Consider the following 22,674-nt stretch of genomic DNA (forward strand, 5'->3'; position numbering starts at 1 on the left):
TTTCAGCTGGAGAGAGAGAGAGCATTGGGAATGGGCTTACCTCTGGGGAGATCAAATGCTCAACAGAGGCTGGATTGTCCCCAGATTCAATTACGGTATGTTTTCTGCTTCCATCACAGCCGGGCAGATTTATGATTCAAGTAATGCTGAATTATGATTACTGGGAAGTATCCAGGATGTGTACCTGTGATATGGTTTACCCAGCTTTGATTATCTGGAAAGATAAGGCAGGAATCAGGCAGCAGCGCTCACCTGACTAGCATTGCTGCATCTTACCAGAAGGAGGAGGCAAGGCAGCAGGGAAGGTATGCGGATGATACCCAGCTCTACCTCTCTTTCAAATCAGAACCATTGAAGGCGGTGAAGGTCCTGTGTGAGTGCCTAGAGGCGGTTGGAGGATGGATGGCAGCTAACAGATTGAGGTTGAATCCTGACAAGACAGAAGTACTGTTTCGGGGGGACAGGAGGTGGGCAGGTGTGGAGGATTCCCTGGTCCTGAATGGGGTAACTGTGCCCCTGAAGGACCAGGTACGCAGCCTGGGAGTCATTTTGGACTCACAGCTGTCCATGGAGGCACAGGTCAAATCCGTGTCCAGGGCAGCTGTTTACCAGCTCCATCTGGTACGCAGGCTGAGACCTTATCTGCCTGTGGGCTGCCTCGCTAGAGTGGTGCATGCTCTAGTTATCTCCCGCTTGGACTACTGCAATGCGCTCTACGTGGGGCTACCTTTGAAGGTGACCCAGAAACTACAAGTAATCCAGAACACAGCAGCTAGACTGGGACTGGGAGTGGCCACCGAGACCACATAACACCGGTCTTGAAAGACCTACATTGGCTCCCAATACATTTCCGAGCACAATTCAAAGTGTTGGTGCTGACCTTTAAAGCCCTAAATGGCCTCGGTCCAGTATATCTGAAGGAGCATCTCCACCCCCATCATTCTACCCGGACACTGAGGTCCAGCACCGAGGGCCTTCTGGTGGTTCCCTCACTGCGAGAAGCCAAGTTACAGGGAACCAGGCAGAGGGCCTTCTCGGTAGTGGCAACTGCCCTGTGGAACGCCCTCCCATCAGATGTCAAAGAGAACAACAGCTACCAGACTTTTAGAAGACATCTGAAGGCAGCCCTGTTTAGGGAAGCTTTTAATGTTTGATGTATTACAGTATTTTAATATTTTTTTGGAAGCCGCCCAGAGTGGCTGGGGAAGCCCAGCCAGATGGGCGGGGTATAAATAAATGATGATGATGATGATGAAGATGTGTGGTGCAAACCCACTGGCAGGAACACAAGAAGGGCCTGCTAGATCAGGTCAACAGCCCACCTGGTCCATTGTTCTGGTCATCAACCAGATGCCTGTGAGGTGCTCTTCTGGCACACAGTTTTCCCCTGCTATACTCACAGTGGAAACAAAAGCAAAGCTGTCCAATGTTGATGTTCATTGCTGGGTTACAGCACGCCCACTGCCACGAATGACATTTATCGTGGTGTGCCCGTATATCGGACAAAAAGCCATAGGTCCATAACACAGCGAAAATAACATGGTAAAAATGCACTATGTGAGGGAAATTGCATGCAGAAATGTCGGGGGAAATTGTACAGACAAATGCGTGCCTCAGAAGAAATTCACACTAAAATGCTGGTGAATTTTCATGAAGCCTTTTTTTATTTTTATTTTTAAAAAATCACAAACTTGATGCAGAAATGTGGAGATCAGAAAAATGAGGATATTCTTGTTATTATTCTTGTTATTGTTATTGTTATTACAGTGGTACCTCAGGTTACATACACTTCAGGTAACATACGCTTCAGGTTACAGACTCCGCTAACCCAGAAATAGTACCTCGGGTTAAGAACTTTGCTTCAGGATGAGAACAGAAATCGTGCTCCGGCGGCGCGGCAGCAGCAGGAGGCCCCATTAGCTAAAGTGGTGCTTCAGGTTAAGAACAGTTTCAGGTTAAGAACGGACCTCCGGAACGAATTAAGTACTTAACCCGAGGTACCACTGTATTATATTTGTAAGCCGTCCATCTGACTGGGTTGCCCCAGCCACTCTGAGCAGCTCCCAACAGAATATTAAAAACACGTTAAAACATCAAACATTAAAAACTTCCCTAAACAGGGAAGAAGAAAGAAACCAAAACTGACAGATTCTGCTGTCTCTATTTCAACCTTAGATTCTTTCGGGTGCAGATATTTCAAGGCTTCCTGTATTTCCCATGGTACCTCTGGTACAGGGGAATAGCTTTGATGAAGATTGACTTTGACTGCAGGGGAATAGCTCAGATGAGGATTTAGTCAGCAACCTTTTGGAAAGAACCAAGCGGTTTATGTGTCAATGAACCACATGGCAGAAGAGGTGGCAAGTGAGACAGTGACTCAGCAGCTAACAGGTGTGGGCAATAGCATGCTCCAAACACATGCTTGCCGTGTTTATTTATAGCAGGGTTAGGGTTACCTTCTGAATGAAATTGGTATGCCTCTCCTGTGTTGCCACAAACCACCATGTCGTGAATCAGAGAATGGGAGAGGATGAGTGGGTTGCAGAAATCAGGCCTGTCATGTTCCTCCTTAACATGGCCCAACTCTCTACATATGTGTGTGTTTAAATGGCAGGTAGTTCATCGTTCTTGGGAGAAAAGCAATGACAAACCTAGACAGCATCTTAAGAAGCAGAGACATCACCTTGGCGACAAAGGTCTGTATAGTTAAAGCTATGGTTTTCCCAGTAGTGATGTATGGAAGTGAGAGCTGGACCATAAAGAAGGCTGATCGCCGAAGAAGTGATGCTTTTGAATTCTGGTGCTGGAGAAGACTCTTGAGAGTTCCATGGACTGCAAGAAGATCAAACCTCTCCATTCTGAAGGAAATCAGCCCTGAGTGCTCACTGGAAGGACAGATCCTGAAGCTGAGACTCCAATACTTTGGCCACCTCATGAGAAGAGAAGACTCCCTGGAAAAGACCCTGATGTTGGGAAAGATGGAGGGCAGAAGGAGAAGGGGACGAGAGAGGATGAGATGGTTGGGCAGTGTTCTCGAAGCTACAAACATGAGTCTGACCAAACTGCGGGAGGCAGTGGAAGACAGGAGTGCCTGGCGTGCTCTGGTCCATGGGGTCACGAAGAGTTGGACACGACTAAACAACAACAAAGTTCGTCAAATGACAGCTGTGGTATCTATAATGACATCTCATGATGATGATGATTCCAGAGGACTAGGAAATTTTCAAGTATGCTATAGGCCAGTTCAGAGCTTCTCCCTTGCATAGACTCTCTTTCCTTGAAGGTTTTTAAGCACTGGTTGGATGGCCATCTGTCATGGATGCTTTAGCTGAGATTCCTGCATTGCAGGGGGTTGGAATAGATGACCCTCAGGGTCCCTTCCAACTTTATGGTTCTATGATTCTATGTTTGCTGGAAGCATGAATGCACTTCTAACCTTGCCCCCTGATGCTGACACACCTGTTGGTCCTGTTCCCATTCCAGATTAGCTGCATATTTTGCAATATGGTAATAAAACAACCTAGCAGTTCGAAAGCACCTCCGGGTGCAAGTAGATAAATAGGGACCGCTTACCAGCGGGAAGGTAAACGGCGTTCCGTGTGCTGCGCTGGCTTGCCAGATGCAGCTTTGTCACACTGGCCACGTGACCCGGAAGTGTCTCCAGACAGCGCTGGCTCCCGGCCTATAGAGTGAGATGAGCACACAACCCTAGAGTCTGGCAAGACTGGCCCGTACGGGCAGGGGTACCTTTACCTTTAATAAAACACCAGCCATTCAGAACTTCCTGATACAGGGCTGCCTTCAGGTGTCTGAACACAACACAACAAAAGCAACGATCCCTCTTTCAAACCATCTTCAAAGTCATAATTCTGTTCCCAGTCTATTCCAACAGGCCTGAAGGACTTAAACAGTCCGTTCTAGTCAACTACAAGATGTTGCTCTCCCATTCTCAATTACTTGGCGCTGGTGCCCACGAGGCCACTGCCCACCCCGAGGGAGAGATAAAACTCTAGAGATTTATGTTTACAACCTTGAACACTTGGCTTTCCAGACGTTGTTTTGGAAGAGCACATATCACCTTGTACATCAAATGCCAGCTGTTGTTGTAACTCTGCAAGTCAGCAGATCTATCAACCCCCAGGAGAAGAGGTGACAGCGTGACTGGGATTAGGGCAGCGAGACTTCTGTGGGGGTGTTTATCTCTCAAGCACTCTTATATAAGCAAACTCAGGCCACCTTTCCTCCTCTTCCTCCATTAGTAGCAAAGGGAGGGCTTGTCTATTTAGACCAGTTGTGTAAAGCCAGCATCCTCAGGAGAAACACGGAAGGCAAAGACGACAACAAGAATTGCAGATACCTCACAGCAGGTCCTCTATAACTGTGGTGTGGGCCCAGCATTGCAAGTAAAAAGGACAGACATAAATAACAGCAAATCGATGCCTGGGAATCAGCCTTGTTCCGTTCATTTTATACCTTGCTTTTCTTCAGTTAAGCACCTAAGGCAGCTGACAACATGAACATTGTGTGATTCCAAAACACACACACCCCAGAATATGAGAAAATGAAAGTCCTACGTTTCATGTAAGCTGTCTGCTCTTCATTTTTTAATTTTAAAAAGGCACATACCTGTTTCTTTGCTGCCTTGCTGTTTTTAAAAGGGTAACCATGGGACTTTTTTTTAAAAAAGAAGAAGAGCGAGATTGTTCTAGCAATTGAAAGAGGGAGGTTTCATGAAGGATAAAGAGTATCAATGGCCAGTGGTGTAGCGTGGGTTGCAAGCAGCCGGGGCTGCACAGAATAAAGGAAACGGACAGAGTACGTATGTGCATTCAACTGCCTAATGGCATCTGCGTCACCCAGGAGATTGCAACCACAGAAATAAGAAGAGAAGAGTCATTCCATTGTCTAGAGAGGTCACTTCCTGTTTCACACGGAGAAGTCATTTCCCACAGAGCCCAGCAACAGAAGCATGCAGTTATATTGAGGCAGCACCAGGTGTTGAAATTTTACTCCGCTAAGAATTTTGCACCCGGGGCAACCACCCTGTGCCGCTCTCCACACTATGCCACTGTCAATGGCTAGTAGCCACAATGGCTATGTCTTGCCTCTGCTGTTGAAGGCAGAATGCCTCTGTTGCTGGTAATGGCCAGTAGGGCTTCCTATAGGCACCTGATTGGCCACCATGAGAATAGATAGCTGGGCATGAGGTATCTGTGGTCTGCTGCAGAAGAGCCTTACATTCCTCCAAGGCCAACCAACACCATGCGCAGCCAACTTCAGGCTTACCAGAGAGCCAGTGTGGTTAAGAGTGGTAGACTTGTAATCTGGGGAACAGGGTTCACTTCCCCGCTCCTCCACTTGCAGCTGCTGGGTGACCTTGGGCCAGTCACACTTCTCTGAAGTCTCTCAGCCCCACTCACCTCACAGAGTGTTTGTTGTGGGGGAGGAAGGGAAAGGAGATTGTTAGCCGCTTTGAGACTCCTCTGGGTAGTGATAAAGCGGGATATCAAATCCAAACTCCTCACCAAACTGCGTTTTGCCTTTTGTTCTTGGGATTCTTTAATTGCATGATTAGTATTTTAATTGCATGATTGGCAACCATGCTTGGGTTATAAAGGAACTATTCAATAATAGGTTTTCCCCTTCTCCTCCCATTATCAGGACCTCTGCGTGTGGGAAGCTGTGACCCCTTCCCTCCTCACTTGGGATCCTGTCCCTCACATTGCAGTTAAGCTTAAGGGGGGAAGCTCCCATTGGTCTCTCTTTGCTAATAAGCAGGAGGCACATTTGTGCTGGGATCATGGCTGGAGAAGGAAGGGTTAACCATCCCGCCAGGCCCCCTCCATCTACTATGTCTCTAGTGTTGACTTCTTTTAAAAAGCAGGTGTAGCTGCTAATCACACAATCAAAATTACATTTGCTTAGATTCTCACGCAGGCAATCCTCCCAAACCCGCCCACAGGGCTTGGGAATGATGCTAAAGAGCTAACTATACATGCATATTCAGGTTGCAATAGCCCAGCACCTGCTTCTTCTAGGGGAAAGGCAGGTTTGGGAGGAGAAAAAAATGCAACTGAAAGCCATGTGGGTGTGTTGTTGTTAAAGGTAAAGGAACCCCTGACCGTTTGGTCCAGTCGTGGATGACTCTGGGGTTGCGGCGCTCATCTCGCTCTATAGGCTGAGGGAGCCGGCGTACAGCTTCCGGGTCATGTGGCCAGCATGACTAAGCCGCTTCTGGCGAACCAGAGCAGGGCACGGAAACACCGTTTACCTTCCCGCCGGAGCGGTACCTATTTACCTACTTGCACTTTGACGTGCTTTCGAACTGCTATGTGGGCAGGAGCTGCCCAAACGAGAGCTCACCCCATTGCAGGGATTCAAACCACCGACCTTCTGATCAGCAAGCCCTAGGCTCTGTGGTTTAGACCACAGTGCCACCCGCGTCCATCGTGTTGTTGTTAGGGGTTGCCTAACCCTTTCCAGTGCCCAATTACTCAAGGGACTAGAGCCTTGGTTGTCAACCAGGATGTTGTGGTACCTTGGGAGGACTTGAGAAACATTCATGGGAACCCCAGGGAGCCATCTTTCAATAACTTGCGGCCCAAATCTTTCTACTTTATCTCTCTCTCTTTCTCTCCTCATTAAGGGGAGCCTGTGGCTTTAACCTGCAGTCCAATATCTTCCTGCATATCTCTCTCTCTCTCTTTCTCTCTCTCTGGCACACTTTCTTCCTTGAACCCACCCAAAAAAGGGGCAGGGTGGAATGGAGCAGGGGCAGAACAGGGGGGCCACAGAAAGAATGTGCTTGTTCAAGGGAGCAATGGACTCAAAAAGGTTGAAGGTTGAAAACTGCTGGATTAGAGTAACTTCCCTATGAGGAATACATTTGGGGCTTTTTCATTTAGAGCAGGCATAGGCAAACTCAGCCCTCCAGATGCTTTGGGATTACAACTCCCATCATCCCTGACTACTGGTCCTGTTAGCTAGGGATGATGGGAGTTGTAGTCTCAAAACATCTGGAGGGCCGAGTTTGCCTATGCCTGATTTAGAAGATGGGCAAGCAAGAGAAGACACAATAGAATAAAACTATACATGGGTTGGAGAAAGTGGAAAGAGGAAAGTTTTTCTCCCTCTCTCATAATACGGGGACTTGAGGACATCTGATGAACCTGAATGTTGGAAGATTCAGGACGGCCAGGAGATAAAGAAGGCTCTTTTTACCATATGTGGTGGGAATGTAAGAAAGTGAAAGACTTCTGGGAAAAGATATATAATGAACTGAAGAAGATTTTAAAATATACATTTATAAAGAAACCAGAAGTCTTTCTGCTAGGAATAACAGGAAATGAGATAAAGAGGAAGGACTGTAAATTTCTCCAATATGCAGTGACAGCAGCAAGAGTGTTACTGGCCCAGAAATGGAAACAAGAAGAAATACCAAGAGTAGAAGAATGGAGAATGAAGCTGTTGGACTATGCTGAGCTGGACAAATTGACAGGGAAGATCAGATATTTAAGAGACCAAAAGTTCATCGAGGACTGGGTGAAGTTTGTGGAGTATCTGGAAAGCATTAGTGAGGGACAGATAACGCTAGAGGGGTTTAAAGAAGCACTGTGAAAAAATTAAGAAGTATTGTTTAAAGAGAATAGAAAACAAAGATATAAATAATGACAATATAAATCTAAGGAATGTGTAACTTAAGTAATTATTATGGAAGATTTACGGAAAAGCTGAAGCAAGTCCAGAGAAGAAATAATTTGTGAAAATTGGATGTGAATTTAATTTATGTTTTTGTGGTAAAATTAATAAAAATTTATTATAAAAAAAAAGATTCAGGACGGCCAGGACAAGGCATAACTAAATTATGGAACAGGCCCCCACAGGAGGCAGTGATGGCCACCAACTTGGATGGCTTGAGAAGAGGGTTAGACAAATTCATGGAAGGCTACCCATGGCTACTAACCGTGTCACGGGCAGCATGCCTCTGAATGCCAATCACTGAGAATCACAGCTGGACAGAGTGGTGTTGTGCCCAGTTCCTGCTTGCAAGCTTCCCATGGACATATTGATTGGCCACCATGAGAGTAGATGGACCTTTCAGAGGAGTGGGTGGCGCTGTGGTCTAAACCACTGAACCTCTTGGGCTTGCTGATCGGAAGGTCGGCGGTTCAAATCCGTGCGATGGGGTGAACGCCCGTTGCTCTGTCTCAGCTTCTGCCAACCTAGCAGTTTGAAAGCACACCAGTGCAAGTAGATAAATAGGTGCCACTGCAGCGGGAAGGTAAATGGTGTTTCTGTGCGCTATTGCACTCGTCACAGTGTCCCGTTGCACCAGAAGCGGTTTAAGTCATGCTGGCCACATGGCCCAGAAAGCTGTCTGTGGAGAAACGCCAGCTCCCTCGGCCTGAAAGCGAGATGAGTGCCGCAACCCCATAGTCGCCTTTGACTGGACTTAATTGTCCAGGGGTCCTTTACCTTAGATGGACCTTTGGACTGATCTAGCAGGCCTCTTCCTATGTTCTTATGCCCAGCCACCAAGGGATTCCAAATGCCTGATGGGATTTTGTTGCACACATATGCCTATAACGCATAGTTCAACTCTGTGGCAAGTAAAGGTTTGCTCCAGGAATGCTCTGAGCAGGCACTTGAGGACTTTGTAGCTGATTTATGCTTTGCTGCACAGCGTGTACAAAACCAAGCTCTCATTTTGACAGCTAGCTCAAACAAAAGCAAGACGCTTGATTGACAGAAATAAATATAAGCGGTTGGTGACTGCTTAGGGGAGAGAACCCAAAAGTGTGTGATCTTTGAAAGTTTTGAGAAATACAGACCGGGTTCCTTCTTGCATACCTAAAGCGTTAAGAAACAGAAAGGACAAAGGGAAATTATAAACATTAGAAGCACTTACATTGTTAGGTATTTCAAAAGTTATGGTGGTGTTATTGTTAGATGTTTTTCAGGGTGCAATGTGACTGATTAACCTTACCTCAGCTAACCTTCTCAGCAGCCCTGTGAAGCGAGTTGGGAGAGGATAAGAAGGTCTGTTGTTACACGATCACTCGCCCTAAGACAGTGATTTGCAGACTTTCTACCTTCAGGAAATTCTTTCCACATTGGTTGCCTGCCAAAGAATTTGAGCGCCTGCTGCATATTGCCTATGCATAGCAGGGGATCCTGAGGGATGTTCTAGACTCTAGAACGACTGTGTGCTGGAGCGCTGCCTTGCCCCTGCAACAGAGGGTGCCCAGGGCATGCCAACATCACTCACGCATGTCGAGGGGGTGTCCTGTTGTGACATGCAGACACCCCATGGCCTGCGTGTAGAACTGTTTTTATGTTTGCTTTTTATTTGTAAGTTCCTTTGAGCAAGCCCTTTGTGGAAGAGAAAAACATGGGTATACATTTTAATTATTTGGGGGGGGTGAAGGGAGGCATTCAACTAAGTTTTACTCAGAACAGACCCAGTGAAATGAATGAACGTGACTAAACTAGGCTCAGCAGGTCTACTCTAACTTAGTTTCATACGGTCCTTGGTAAATAATCAATGGAAAGCAAATTAAAGGAGCAGGGGCTAATTTGCCCTTTTAGTTTACGTGGGTAATGTGCAGGTGCTTAAGCGCAAAATTCATGCTCAGAGCATGAAACTCAGGGTTGTGGGTTCTAGACCAATGTTGGGCAAAAGACCCCTGGACAAGATGATCCTCATGGTCCCAAATCTACGAGTCTATGATTGGAACACCTGTATTTCCTAGGCTGGATTTTCTCTCAATAAAGCGAGATGAGCGCCGCAACCCCAGAGTCAGTCACGACGGGACATAATGGTCAGGGGTACCTTTACATTTTTACTTATGTTTAGGACAGGCATAGGCAAACTTGGCCCTCTAGAAGTTTTGGGACTACAGCTCCCATCATCCCTAGCTAATAGGACCAGTGGTCAGAGGTGGTGGAAATTGTAGTCCCAAAACATCTGGAGGGCCGAGTTTGCCTATGCCTTACTTAGAAGTAGTTTTCAGGTCCCTCCATCTGTGTCCACTGTGGGGAAATCTCAGTAGCTATTTTCACAGATGTGTGGCTGATAGTTCAGTTGGTAGAGCAGGCATAGGGAAACTCGGCCCTCCAGGTGTTTTGGGACTACAACTCCCATCATCCCTAGTTAACAGGACCAGTGGTCAGGGATCATGGGAGTTGTAGTCCCAAAACATCTGGAGGGCCGAGTTTGCCTATGCGCGCGGTAGAGCATGATACTCTTAATCTCAGGGTTAAGGGTTCATGCCCCATACTGGGCAGAAGATTCCTGAATTGCAGAGGGTTGGACTAGATGGCCCTCGCGGTCCCTTACAATTCTATGATTCTATGTGTTCCTGGAGTGTGTTCCTGGCTATTGCTTGCTCCAATGGAGGGTAGAGAGGAGTTTATGAGCACATGTAGAAATTATCCTACAAAAGCAAATTTTAAATTTGCTGCTCTGCATTCACTCCCTCCCACACACCCAAATCTCCTTCCAGGGAAGCAAGAGGCATTTATCAGAGCTGAAGGACACACTCCAGACAGTCAAAAACACTCCAGGCGGGAGAAAAGCAAGGTCAGTAGCAGGTGCGGCCTGGGAAGACCTACAAGGGCCAGACAGAAAGGCTTTGAGGGCCGCATTTGGCTCCCAGGCCTCAGGTTACCCACCCCTTAGTTACAGTTGAGTAACAGCTGCACAAACAACTCAGCCTGTGCCGGAGTGTCTTACTGGATACCTGGGAGCTCTGGGTTCAAATCCCCCCTGAGCCATGAAGCTCACTGGGTGGCCTTGGGCCAGCCTCTCGGCCTACCCTACCTCGCAGGGTTGTTGTGCAGGACCAAAAACGAGGTGGAACAGAGCCCCTGCCTTGCCCTCGTTGGAGGAAAAAGGTGGAACACAACAAGCACAATTAATGCATATTCCTACCCTTTACTTCTGCTGGGGGCCTTTGCTGTTGTTCTGTGGGGTTTTGTTTTTTTTACTTGGCTCGGGGACCCTATAAATAAACCGAAGCCGGGCAGCTGAGAGAGGGGACCCCGACGCCAGGGCACAAGTTTCCATTTCCAGGGATTGCGCAACAGGCAAGGAGCAGCCCGAGCAACAACCGCCGCTCCTCCCGAGGAAAGAGCGCAGCAATAAACAAAGCCACGTGTCTCTCCTCCCTCCCCGGGCGAGAGGCGGAGCTTGCAGGCGCTCTTCCGGCAACAAAGAGCCCCTGCAGCCCGCAGATAAATACGGAGGCGGCCGGAGCGAGGGCAGAGACAAGGATCGGAGTGGAGGAGCAAGGGCGAAGGAGATCATAGTAGAGGAGAGCAAAGAATAATAGTAATAATTTCTGTGTAGTCCTTTGGCTAGGGACATTTCGCTTCTTATAGGTATCTTCGCTTGGGAGAAGAAGGCGCAAGGGAGCGCAAGGACAACTTTGGTTGCTGGATTTCTTTGGCTGGCGAGGATGCCTTTTCTGGGCCAGGACTGGCGCTCCCCGGGGCAGAACTGGGTGAAGACGGCGGATGGTTGGACGAGGTTTCTGGCCGAGAGGGAGAACAGCAGCGGCAGCTTCGCCAGCGAGCGGAACAGGTGAGACCGGCGCGGAGAGAGCCGGGTGCCTTGCGCGCTGCGTGCGCCTTTGGAGAGGCTTGCCCCACTTGCAGGTGGGGTGTCGTCCCCCCAACCCCGGACATAGTTGCTAGCAAATGCTGTTGTTGTAGCTGTTGTTGGGGCTGCCGAGTGGTAGCAGGCAGAGAGATACGTGGCGGATCAAACACACACACCAGTTTGCATCTTTGCAAAATAAAAAATAAAAAATTGGCAAGCCTTGCTTTTTGCAAAGAACGCGCAGACATGGCGGTTGTTTTCTTAACGAGGCCGTTGTTTCCCCGAGTGCATCTCTGCCCGTGCGAGACTGCAACGCCTCGGTTTGTGTTGTTCTTGGGGTTGTGGCGTCATTGCGGGAAGGAGGATCATCTGGCGAGCTAAACCCTCTCCAGGAACCCGGAGGCGGAGGCAGGAGCGAGAGCGCAGCGCCCACCTCCTGCGGCGCTACCAGGAACGTGCCGCTTCCAGCTCTCCAGATGTGACTCTCGGCCCGTTAAATGCGTTCGCGCATTTGCTCCGGATTTCTTAAAAGCGAAATGTCCGTCTTGCCCACCCGTCTATTATATTTGGGGTTGGTTGGAGAGTGGAAGCAAATCTGTGGGATTGTGGGTCGGAGAACCACCATTTTATTATCGCGATATGGAGGGAGTGGAGGGCTGTATCTTAAGGTTGGTCCTACTCGGAGCAGACCTATTAAAAATAATGGGCATTACTAACCTTGGGTCCATTAACTTCATTGGGCTTCTCTGAGTATAGTTGGATGGAACTGTGTGTGTGTGTGTGTGTGTGTGTGTGTGTGTGTGTGTAAGGGTTGTTCATATATGGCCCCAAGAACAATTTGACATTAAGTGATAAGCAGTAGGACCTGGTGTTTCCAAAAATCCCGAGCCCTAAAAAAAAGTCTCCAGAAATCTTCAGTTGTCCTAGAGGCATATTCTGGCAAAAGCAACAATGGCTCTTTAAAAAGCAGGCATAAACCTTCATCAGTTCTGTTTGGGCCCTCTTCTCTCATCTTCTCCCATTCTTTCCATGAGGTTGCCACCCACCCAGAATTTTTATTGGGCCAGTTTGAATTTGATCATCGGAAATGTGAGACTCAAAGCTGGACAATAAGCCCTTGCCGGACAGTTATTGTTGTTAGTGATCTTAGGTGTCACCTGTTCTGGTCGTATCTTTGGCACCATGTTGCAACTTTTGTGCCTTCCAAAGCAGGTGTGTTGTGAACCTAAGTGCATGCATATGTGCTCTGTTGCTGTTTCAAACTCTGCCCCTTGATAAGAGGATGATGGAGGTGGTTGATTGCAGTTGGTTTGCATGCTATGGCTCTGTCATTGTGTGTGTGTGATTCTCCTAGCTGCTGTGCAGACACACCAGCCACCCCAGAACCTCGGCCTCTCTCCCCCATGGCCTTCTGCCAGCCCTCATCTGCCCACCTTCTTACGAGCATCCAACCCAGGGGGTTCTAGTGCTCATCAATTTCCTCCTCCTCAGCCTCAGGTTGTCCTTGCAGAACTCAGCAGGGAGGAGGATGGGGACAGAAGAACTAGAGTGAACTACATTGCCACTCATTGGCTCTGGCGCCACCTAATGTTCATCTCCCTTCCCTCCACCCTATCAGTCGCAGTGGGTATCAGACACCACCTGCTTGCCCTTGTGCACTAGGTCAGGCATCCCCAAACTCACCCCTCCAGATGTTTTGGGACTACAATTCCCACTGGTCCTATTAGCTAGCGATGATGGGAGTTGTAGTCCCAAAAATCTGGAGGGCCGAGTTTGAGATGACCTAGAGCAGGCATCCCCAATCTGCTGGTCTCTGGATGTTGCCGGACTACAACTCACATCATGCCTGACCATTGGCAAGGCTGGCTGGGGCTGATGGGAGTTGGTGTCCAATAACACCTGGAGGTTTTCAGGCTGCTTTGCAACAGGGATCTCATGGGACCACTACCAGAAGATGGTGTGACACCAGATTCCAAAGCATAGCAGGACAGACTGTTTCTGAATAGGCAAGGAAGCATTCCCTTTGGGAAAATAATTCTGTGCATGCTCAGAGACACTCAGCCATAAAGTACCTTTTAAAAATAAGTACCAATTCTGTCCCACCTCCACCCATTTCCCCACCTCTCATACTCTATCCAACCTTTGTCTTCTCCCCCAGGTTTTGTCCAGGATGCTGCTAAATCTCTCCATGTTCCTGGAGACTGTTTGGTCTGATGCAACACACACACACACGCACACACACACACACAAACAAACACACACACACACAGAGTTTGTGCTGCTCTGCCTCCATCCCTACCCAGATTCCCTCAGTCACAGCGTACAGCTGGGCAAAAGTGCTTGAAAGTCTAATATTCTCAAAATGTTGTTGCTTTGGTTCAGGGAAGCGGGCAATCCTGCAAATTGTTTTCCTCGAAAACCAACTCCTCCTAGCACTTAATGAGAAACTTAAATAATAAATTGGCACACCAAAGAACAGAGGAGTTGGAACAGCAACAGATAGTATGTCAGCTACTGAGGAAGCAGGTTATCTGCTAAGCATGAATGCTGGATAGCTCAGTTGGCAAAGCATTAGACTCTCAGGAATCTCAGGTTCCTGGGTTCGAGCCCCACATTGGGCACAAGATTTCTGCAATGTAGGGGGTTGGACTAGATGACCCTCGTGGTGCCTTCCAACTCTAAAATTCTACGATTTGTATGAAGTTTATTCATGAATTAAAACACCCACCAGCCCGCATAGTGAGGATTCTTTTGATGGAAGCATGTGCATGTTACATTATGCAGTTCACGGTGAGGATTTTGCTTGGCGCACAGATATTTCCCCCCTGCTTCTGCCTAAAATGCTCAGCAAACCAGGATTTTAGATGGATGGTTTCTGTATGAGAGCCAGATTTTTTGTTATTAGGGTTTTGGAGCTTCTTGGATGCGTTCGCTGAGCAAGCAAGAAAATGAAGAGAAAACAGATTCAACCCAGTCTGCAGCCTAGTTAGGCCACAATGTTTGGATTTAAACTGACACAAATCCCCTTCCATTTAATGGGGTTGCAATCCTTTGCACGCCAACATGCCTGTAGATCCCACTGAACACAGTGGAGTTTACTTCTGAGTAAGGGATAGAATTGGACTGCCAAAGTTGCTCATTCGGGTAGCTAGGCTTGCTGAATTTATTTTGGAATACCTGCTTTTTGGAAACGGAGTTGCAAAACTAAATGCAAGCCCTGAATTTAGTGGGGCTTTTAAATTAGCATTACGTTATCTGGGAAGGAAGTATGTCAGATCTAACAAGCAAATATAGATTGAGACTCCTGCCTGATAATTTTGGAAGGCTTGTTTCTTGTAACTTCTGTTTATGCTTTCCAGGAAAACATCAGTTTGAGTAATGTATGGGTTAGTTTTGCAAAATCCTCGGTGGGTGGTTCTTTGGTTGAAACATAAATTTGTGGCAACGGGAACACTGCGTCCCCATTAGCGGAGTTGTGCTTCAAAACTTTCGCTCAGACGGGTATCTGTTTAATTACAAGAAATCAATACTGACAGTTCAAGTGGCTTCAGAACATGCAGTAGTTGAGATGTGGAACTTAACAAAATGGGCTGAGTCTATTTTTAAACTCAGAGCTCTCTTGGTTTACTGTGTTTAGTTAACAAAAGCCTCGGGTATGGCAGGGCATTCTGGTTTATTTTGCTTGGCATCTAACAGAATGTTGGCCACTTAAGCAGAGGCCTGTATTCGTTGCATATTAAAGGCTTCTTCCCCCCCCCCAAATGAAATGTTGTTAAGCAATGGGCCATCAAGTTCCGCTATCCTGTCTTCAGCAGGGACCGATACTGAAATGCCACAGAGCAGCCTGTTTACATTCTCCCACGAAACTAGTGGCAACTGTAAACAAGTTACATGATAGATTTGGTTGGACCAACTACTGGTTTCAGGATCTTTCAGTTTGCTTGTGCAGCACGCAGGGGATTTCACAACCAAATTAAAAACAATTCTACTGTCAGTAAGCTGTAGCCCAAGCTTTTTTTGTCTAGGCTGCTCATTTTGCTAAAAGTTTGCATTGCTAAATATTACTACCTCTACTGAGAAAGTGAACCCAGGTTTTTTGTTTCGCTTTGTTTTTAATTCCTGGCTTTTGAAACTGCAAAGGCAAAACTAAATGCAACCACTTTTGGATTAGACGTGAGTGGCAACAGTATGACATAGCACATGGGAACGGTGCCCTGATCATTTCTTTGTCATTCGCTTGGCATCTCTCACTGCTTAAACATGCCATCTGTCAAAGCATGCCTTGACACACCAGCCTTTGAGCCCTTGTGTGATGCTCCACCGACTCCTTGTGCAACAGTAGCTCATCCATATGAAATAGACTGGAAGGAAAAGCCTTGCCTTGGGGCTGTGCTGATTTTCACAGTTAGAAAAAGAAAACTGGCTAGATGTGGGCTCTTGCACAACAAGAGAAGTTAGGTGCACAGCTGCCAAAGTATTAAATCTCTATATCAAAGTTAGAGTACATTGTGGCGGCATTGCTAGGGATGAGGAAGGAATTATGGCTGGCTGTTTGGAGAGACCACTGCTTGCCCCTGGTTCTAACCAGAACTGTAGCTAGGTGATCTTGCGCCCCTAGCAGAACCGTCCAGATTGCACCCCCTAGGGAATGTGGCACAGAAAAAAAATAGGGAAAAACAGGGCCCCTTCATAACATATACTGTAAGGTAAAGGGACCCCTGATGATTAGGTCCAGTCATGACCGACTCTGGGGTTGCGGCGCTCATCTCGCTTTATTGGCCGAGGGAGCCGGCGTACAGCTTCTGGGTCATGTGGCCAGCATGACTAAGCCGCTTCTGGCGAACCAGAGCAGCGCACGGAAACGCCGTTTGCCTTCCCGCCAGAGAGGTACCTATTTATCTACTTGCATTTTGAGGTGCTTTTGAACTGCTAGGTTGGCAGGAGCAGGGACCGAGCAACAGGAGCTCACCCCATCATGGGGATTCGAACCGCCGACCTTCTGATTGGCAAGTCCTAGGCTCTGTGGTTTAACCCACAGTGCCACCCACGTCCCAACATACACTGGGAAGACCCTCTATTTAAAACCTTTTTCTTATGAGGCAATAATTGATATTTTTATTTATAGACATATTTAGGGAAATATTTTCAGCAGATATTACGCCCCCCTCTTTGCCTGTGCCCCTGGAGGGGGGTCTTCCTCGCCCGCCTGGCCCTGAGAGGCAGGATTTCCTCTTTGGAAATATAGGGGAAGGAACTGTAGCTTGTGTGGTGGGTCGAGCACATACTACATGCAGAAAACCACAGTTTCAAAGCCTGGCATCTGCAGCTCAAGGAATCAGGTGGCATTTATTGGGAAAGAGCTCTCCAGAGTTGCTGCAAACCCAAGTAAGCAACCCTGGGGTAATTGATAGATGCTACTCAGTCTGCTTCTCGTGATTCACGTTGCTTCCCTGCGCATTGAAATCTCGGTAGAAACCTTCTCAGTAACCTCTGCGGCATAAATTTGCCCTTGGCACCTCAAGATGGGACTGTTAACAAGTTCCAGGTCACATCACATGACATTGGGCAATAAAGCGCTGTTGAATCATCTGATCCGGTGACATTTCTATGTCCTAGTAACGTAGCCCAGTAAACAGAGATACAGTTTCTACTGAAGATAAGGATTGGGTGATGCTTGCTTTGGGGAAAACACAAAGAGATGAGAAGGGGATGGGGGAAGGGTGAGGGTTCCTTAGACAACACAGCAGAGCTGTAGCTCCTTTAGGTTTCAAATAGCACCTGTTCTCTTCAGTTGTTCTCTGTTGCTGCACAATCAAGAGCATGCAGTTTATAAGCTAAGCTTCTGTGGGTTAAACCACGGAGCCTAGGACTTGCTAAGCAGAAGGTCGGCAGTTCGAATCTCCGCAATGGGGTGAGCTCCCGTTCCTCAGTCTCTGCTCCTGCCAACCTAGCAGTTTGAAAGCACGTCAAAGTGCAAATAGATAAATAGGTACCGCTCCGGCGGGAAGGTAAACAGCATTTCCGTGTGCTGCTCTGGTTTGCCAGAAGTGGCTTTGTCATGACCCGGAAGCTGTATGCCAGCTCCCTTGGCCAATAAAGCGAGATGAGTGTCGCAACCCCAGAGCGGGTCACGACTGGACCTAATGGTCAGGGGTCCCTTTACCTTTACCTTTAAAGAGTATATTACTGGACACTTCCAGAAATACCTCTGCTTTCTGGGCATTTTCTGAGGAGCTGTCTGAAAACAGTGCCTTTCTGGATTAGCCAGAATCTATTCCTCACACCTGTGGTGTTAGGAATTTCCCTGTGCATACGCATAGACCTGGTCAGTTCCCCACACCTGTAGTGTTAGGTATTTTCTGTTCTGTATTTGATCGGATAATTTGATTCCTCCTGTGATTGCCTAAACGAAGGGCTGGAAATAACCCTAAACACTTTATACAGTGGTACCTTGGTTTATGCACTTAATCCGTTCCTGAAGTCCGTTCTTAAACCAAGGCTTTCTTCCCCATAGCAGCAAGGGACTCAATTTACAAATGGAACATACTCAACAGGAAGTGAAACATGTTCTGCTTCCAAGGCAAATTTCACAAACTAAAACACCTACTTCCGGATTTGCAGCATTCTTAATCCAAGTTAATTCATAAACTAAGCTGTTCTTAAACCAAGGTACCACTGTACTGTGATTTGCAGATCAGGCTCTTTCTAGTAAGGAAGCCGTCTTAAGTCTGTTACTACAAGAATAACAGAGTCTTGATTTGAAAGACCAATGGGTTTATTGGGACATAAACTTTTGTGGAATTGGAGCCCATGTAAATATATTGGACTCTGGCTCCTAAGAACAGAGGTGCACATCTAGTTGTGTCCAAGGGTCAGGGATCGCTGCTATAAATCCACAATTCCGCCTTCCAGCAGAACAGTTGAGCTACAACCAAATTATATAAAGTCGTACCTTGGAAGTCGAACGGAATCCGTTCCGGAATTCCGCTCCACTTCCAAAATGTCTGGAAACCAAAGTGTGGCTTCTGATTGGCTGCAGCAAGCTCCTGCAGCCAATCGGAAGCCCCATCGGACGTTCAGCTTCCAAAAATAGTTCACAAACCAGAACAGTCACTTCCGGGTTTGCAGCGTTCAGGAGCCAAAACGTTTTTCCTGACCGCTAGAAATCCAGCTCAGCCCTCCTTCCCAACCAGGAATGTCATCTGATATTTACATTTCATTCCTTTTTTCTTCTTCAGCCTTAAGGACTAGAAGAAACTGGGCAGGATGGGGGTGAGGAGCTGGATTTTACACAGAGTATACCTGCTTCTGAATTTACACCTTACAGTTACGGAGCTTCAAGGCATCCTGCTGACCACATTGTGTTCCACAGTGTCATTTTAATATGCACATGGCTGCATCAACACAAGTTTGAATCCCTTGCTTCACTGGAAGCCAGTACTAAAAGTGCTGATCCCATGCAGTTCAGAGCTTCACTAGCTTAATGCAGAAGTGGACAACCTGTGGCCTTCTCGATATTGTTGGACCCCAACTTCGGTCAGCCCCAGCCAGAATGGCCAGTACTCCGGAATGGTGGGAGTTGAAGTCCACAAAATCTGCACAGCCACAGGTTGCGCACCTCTGCCTTAAAGAGCGTGGGTGAAAATCTAGTTGCGCCATAGATTTGTATAACGGCATTATGAAATTGGTAGCTTTATTTACAGTTTCCTTCCTATTGATCCCTAGCAAGAGCATTCACCTTTTTCACAGCTGCCACACACTGGGTCAATATATTCACTACTACGACCCCGAGGTCTTGTTCCTGGTGAGTCGCTGGACACTTCAGACCCCATGAGCGCTTATGTGAAATTAAGATTATTCAGTTGTTGCCCAAACAAGCAAGATCTTCAGTATGAGCTGACCGATCTCTGCCATGCTGTACGTTAGTAAAGGACCAAGTCATTTTCTTTGGGTATTTGTTTGTATTACTTTGAGGCAGTCAAGAATGAAATTTAATATAAAACTCCAGCTCTGGCCAGGAGATTCTGCAGTAGAGGCAGCTGTCTAAAGATGACTCTGAACAGGATCTTGTTACAAATACAAGAAGGAATGTGATATCTTTCTGCAGCAGAGCATTATTTTGTTGTACTGCCCGCCTGCCCCCCTCTCCGTTTAGACAAGTTTTTAAAATAGTTTACGACCCAAGCATTAAGCATGGGGTAATGAAACAGATCGCTATGTAAATAAGTACAACTTGTGCATGAAGCTGTAAAATTGTAGATAGAACTGCAATGTGGTTACCCTGACACAATTATTCTGTGTGTGTGTGTGTGTGTGTGTGTGTGTGTGTACATGGGCACACATTTTGCAGGTGGTTAACTGAAATCTTTGGGAGCAACACTGCAGTCAAGGCTGTGTTGAAACCTTCAGTTCTGTCACTTTATTGGCTGAACCCAACCTCCATTTCAGAGCAATTCTTCACTGCCTTTGTAGTATAAAGTAATAAAGTGTAATGGAAAAGCCATGCAAACTATGGATGATGGGAGTTGTAGTCCCAAAACATCTGGAGTGCTGAGTTTGCCTATGCCTACCCCCTTGTAATGTTAATCTACGGCAGGCATAGTCAAACTCGGCCCTCCAGATGTTTTGGGACTACAACTCCCATCATCCCTAGCTAACAGGACCAGTGGTCAGGGATGATGGGAGTTGTAGTCCCAAAACATCTGGAGGGCTGAGTTTGCCTATGCCTGATCCGAAGGGTATGGTGGTCTAAGAAAAGGACATTAGATTGAGATCTACTGATCAATAATCCCCCCCCCCCGATAGATGATCAGCCACAGATTGGGAAAGATTTCTGACTCCCAATTGTTCAACGTTTAGCAGCAACAAACAAAATCTTCCTGCCCCACAACCGTCTGGGAAACAATTGCTGGAAATCCTTATCTGTAGTCTCCCAGATGTAGATTTGTACTGTGAACCTCCATTTTGGATTTGGCTCACCTGTCTACAACCTTGCTTTTGCTCCTTACTCGCGTTGGCCCGCAGGGTGTGAGCTTGGCAGGATGTTTAAGACAACCATGCTAGGCTAGATTCAGAGAGGCAATTCAACCCCACAACAGACTTGTGAATGGTGAGGACCATTCTTAAATTGCCTTGTGGCCAAGTGAGACAGACCTCTATAGAAAAATGGTTTGGAAACTGCAGCCTTAAAGCCGTTCTACAAGTGCAGTTCAGCTTGTAGTACAGAGATCTCTGTCAGAATCACTTTAGGCTGAAAATGGGAATAGTATGTTTTTAGTGTTTCCCATAGGGAATAAACTCCCTGCGATTAGAAAAAAGTAGCACGGAGGGTAGAAGACTACACCAGAACATTACTTCCTCGCATCCAAGTTCCGTTTGGGCATTGATCATTTATTATCTTCATATGCTTTGCAGTGTATAGAACTTTTCACATTCCCACATTGCTCTCCTTAGCCATCCTTGACCTGCTGAAGCTCCTCTCCCGACACAGTATTATTTGCAGGCCTTGCAAAATATGTCTGACAATAGACAGATGCCTGTAACCTGAGTGTGTCCCTGCCTGAGGACATCTCATGACACAAGCAGGAAGCAATGACATCAGGTGAGCAGGAGAAGGCTAAAGAAAGGGCACTGATGTTGCACCCAGGTCACGAGGTTTGTTATGCAACTGCCACTTAATTATGGGTGTAATTGCCTCCACGTTCCATTTTTCATCAAGACAGCCTATAAAAGTGTCACTGAGCTAGTCCTGAAAGTGACCGTTCCTGGTACATTTCCTGAACGTGCAAGGGTGTGTACAGGAAAGGAAGTTTGCTCTACGGTTCATCTTGTTTATATAAAAGAGCATTTAAATAAAATTCTTTCAGATGTGTAGGACAAGGTTGGTGCCAACATCTAGCAGACTGAAACAGATTTGGAGCAGACTTAATTTCCTATAGAAATCTGTTTGGTCCCTTAGGGTCCAATGTACCAACTTAAAAACTGTGTACATGTTGCGTCCGCTTCAGGTTATGTGTTTTCGTGTTGTGTCCCGTGGCAACCCAGAAGCACCAGAATGGGTTACTTCTGGGTTTCGCTGCTCACGCATGCGAGAAGCGATAAATCGTGTTGCATGTGTGTGCAGACGCAGCGCTTCAGCTTGCGTCAGTTCCTTGTTATGGACGGGCCTCCGGAACGGATCCCGTCCGTAACATGAGGTTCTACTGTATATTGCAGTAGCTGCCCAGAAGCCATTTCTCTTCTTCCCATTCTACCCCAATAATATTTACTTACCAACTAAGTGTTAGCTTAGAGTAGGACCCTGGCAGAGTAGGACCCTGGCAGAGACACATGCCTGACTGGCATGTTCTCTCCCTCCTGGTCATTCATTCGGGAGCTTCACAAGCTTTCTTCTGCCCGAACATCACAGCAACCGATGCCAACAGACATTGGCACACTCAGGGATCTGTAGTTCGCGTAACAGAACTCAGCAACTCAGCATTTTGGCTAATCTACTTTATTTACATATAAACCCACACGGAGCACTGCAACATGGCTCCCTCTCTCTCTAGCATCAGACAGCAAAGAGTGAGAACAAAGGACAATAGTCCCACTTCACGGAACACAGTAACACAAACATCCTGTCTCCGTCACTTCCCACTCTGTGGAGTCAAAACATACACCATCATGTGATAGACAACAATCCCATGACTGCAATCACGGAGCAGGAATTCTAACACTAAGTTTCTGAGATAATATATAGGAGCATCTTTGGGTGTCTTCCTGGATTGGTGAGACTTGCCTAATGGCAGTACAAAATTGAGCCTTCTGCCTTGTGGCCCAGTCTTGTGGAAAGCTCTTCCAACAGATTCAGCCAGTATCTTCAGTACTTTACCCAGTAATTTACCCAGACCCTCTTTTTTCCCCCCGACCCTCAATGTGTATATATTAGGACCCACCTTATTTCTATGATTGTAAGTTGTTTTAAACTGCTTTTAGTACTGTGTTTTAATGCTATGAGCGTAGGGTGAGGGATGGATAAATGTCAGCAGCAGCAGCAACAACTTCTAAACATTTGGTGGGAAGCTTCCTTG

The 22,674-nt window shown here is 46.9% G+C and overlaps 1 protein-coding gene across 1 annotated transcript in view; it reads left to right on the forward strand.

The window, feature by feature from the left end:
• Positions 1 to 11,251: 11,251 nt before the first annotated feature.
• Positions 11,252 to 22,674, forward strand: part of FBXO32 (F-box protein 32) — a 32,626-nt gene continuing 21,203 nt past the window's right edge. Inside the window, exon 1 of the mRNA XM_053395354.1 lies at positions 11,252 to 11,584. Coding sequence (XP_053251329.1) covers positions 11,460 to 11,584 — 125 coding nt within the window. The 5' untranslated portion in view covers positions 11,252 to 11,459. The remainder of the gene's footprint in view (positions 11,585 to 22,674) is intronic.

Source organism: Podarcis raffonei, chromosome 7 (assembly GCF_027172205.1).
Source record: "Podarcis raffonei isolate rPodRaf1 chromosome 7, rPodRaf1.pri, whole genome shotgun sequence".
NCBI classification, from domain to species: domain Eukaryota; kingdom Metazoa; phylum Chordata; class Lepidosauria; order Squamata; family Lacertidae; genus Podarcis; species Podarcis raffonei.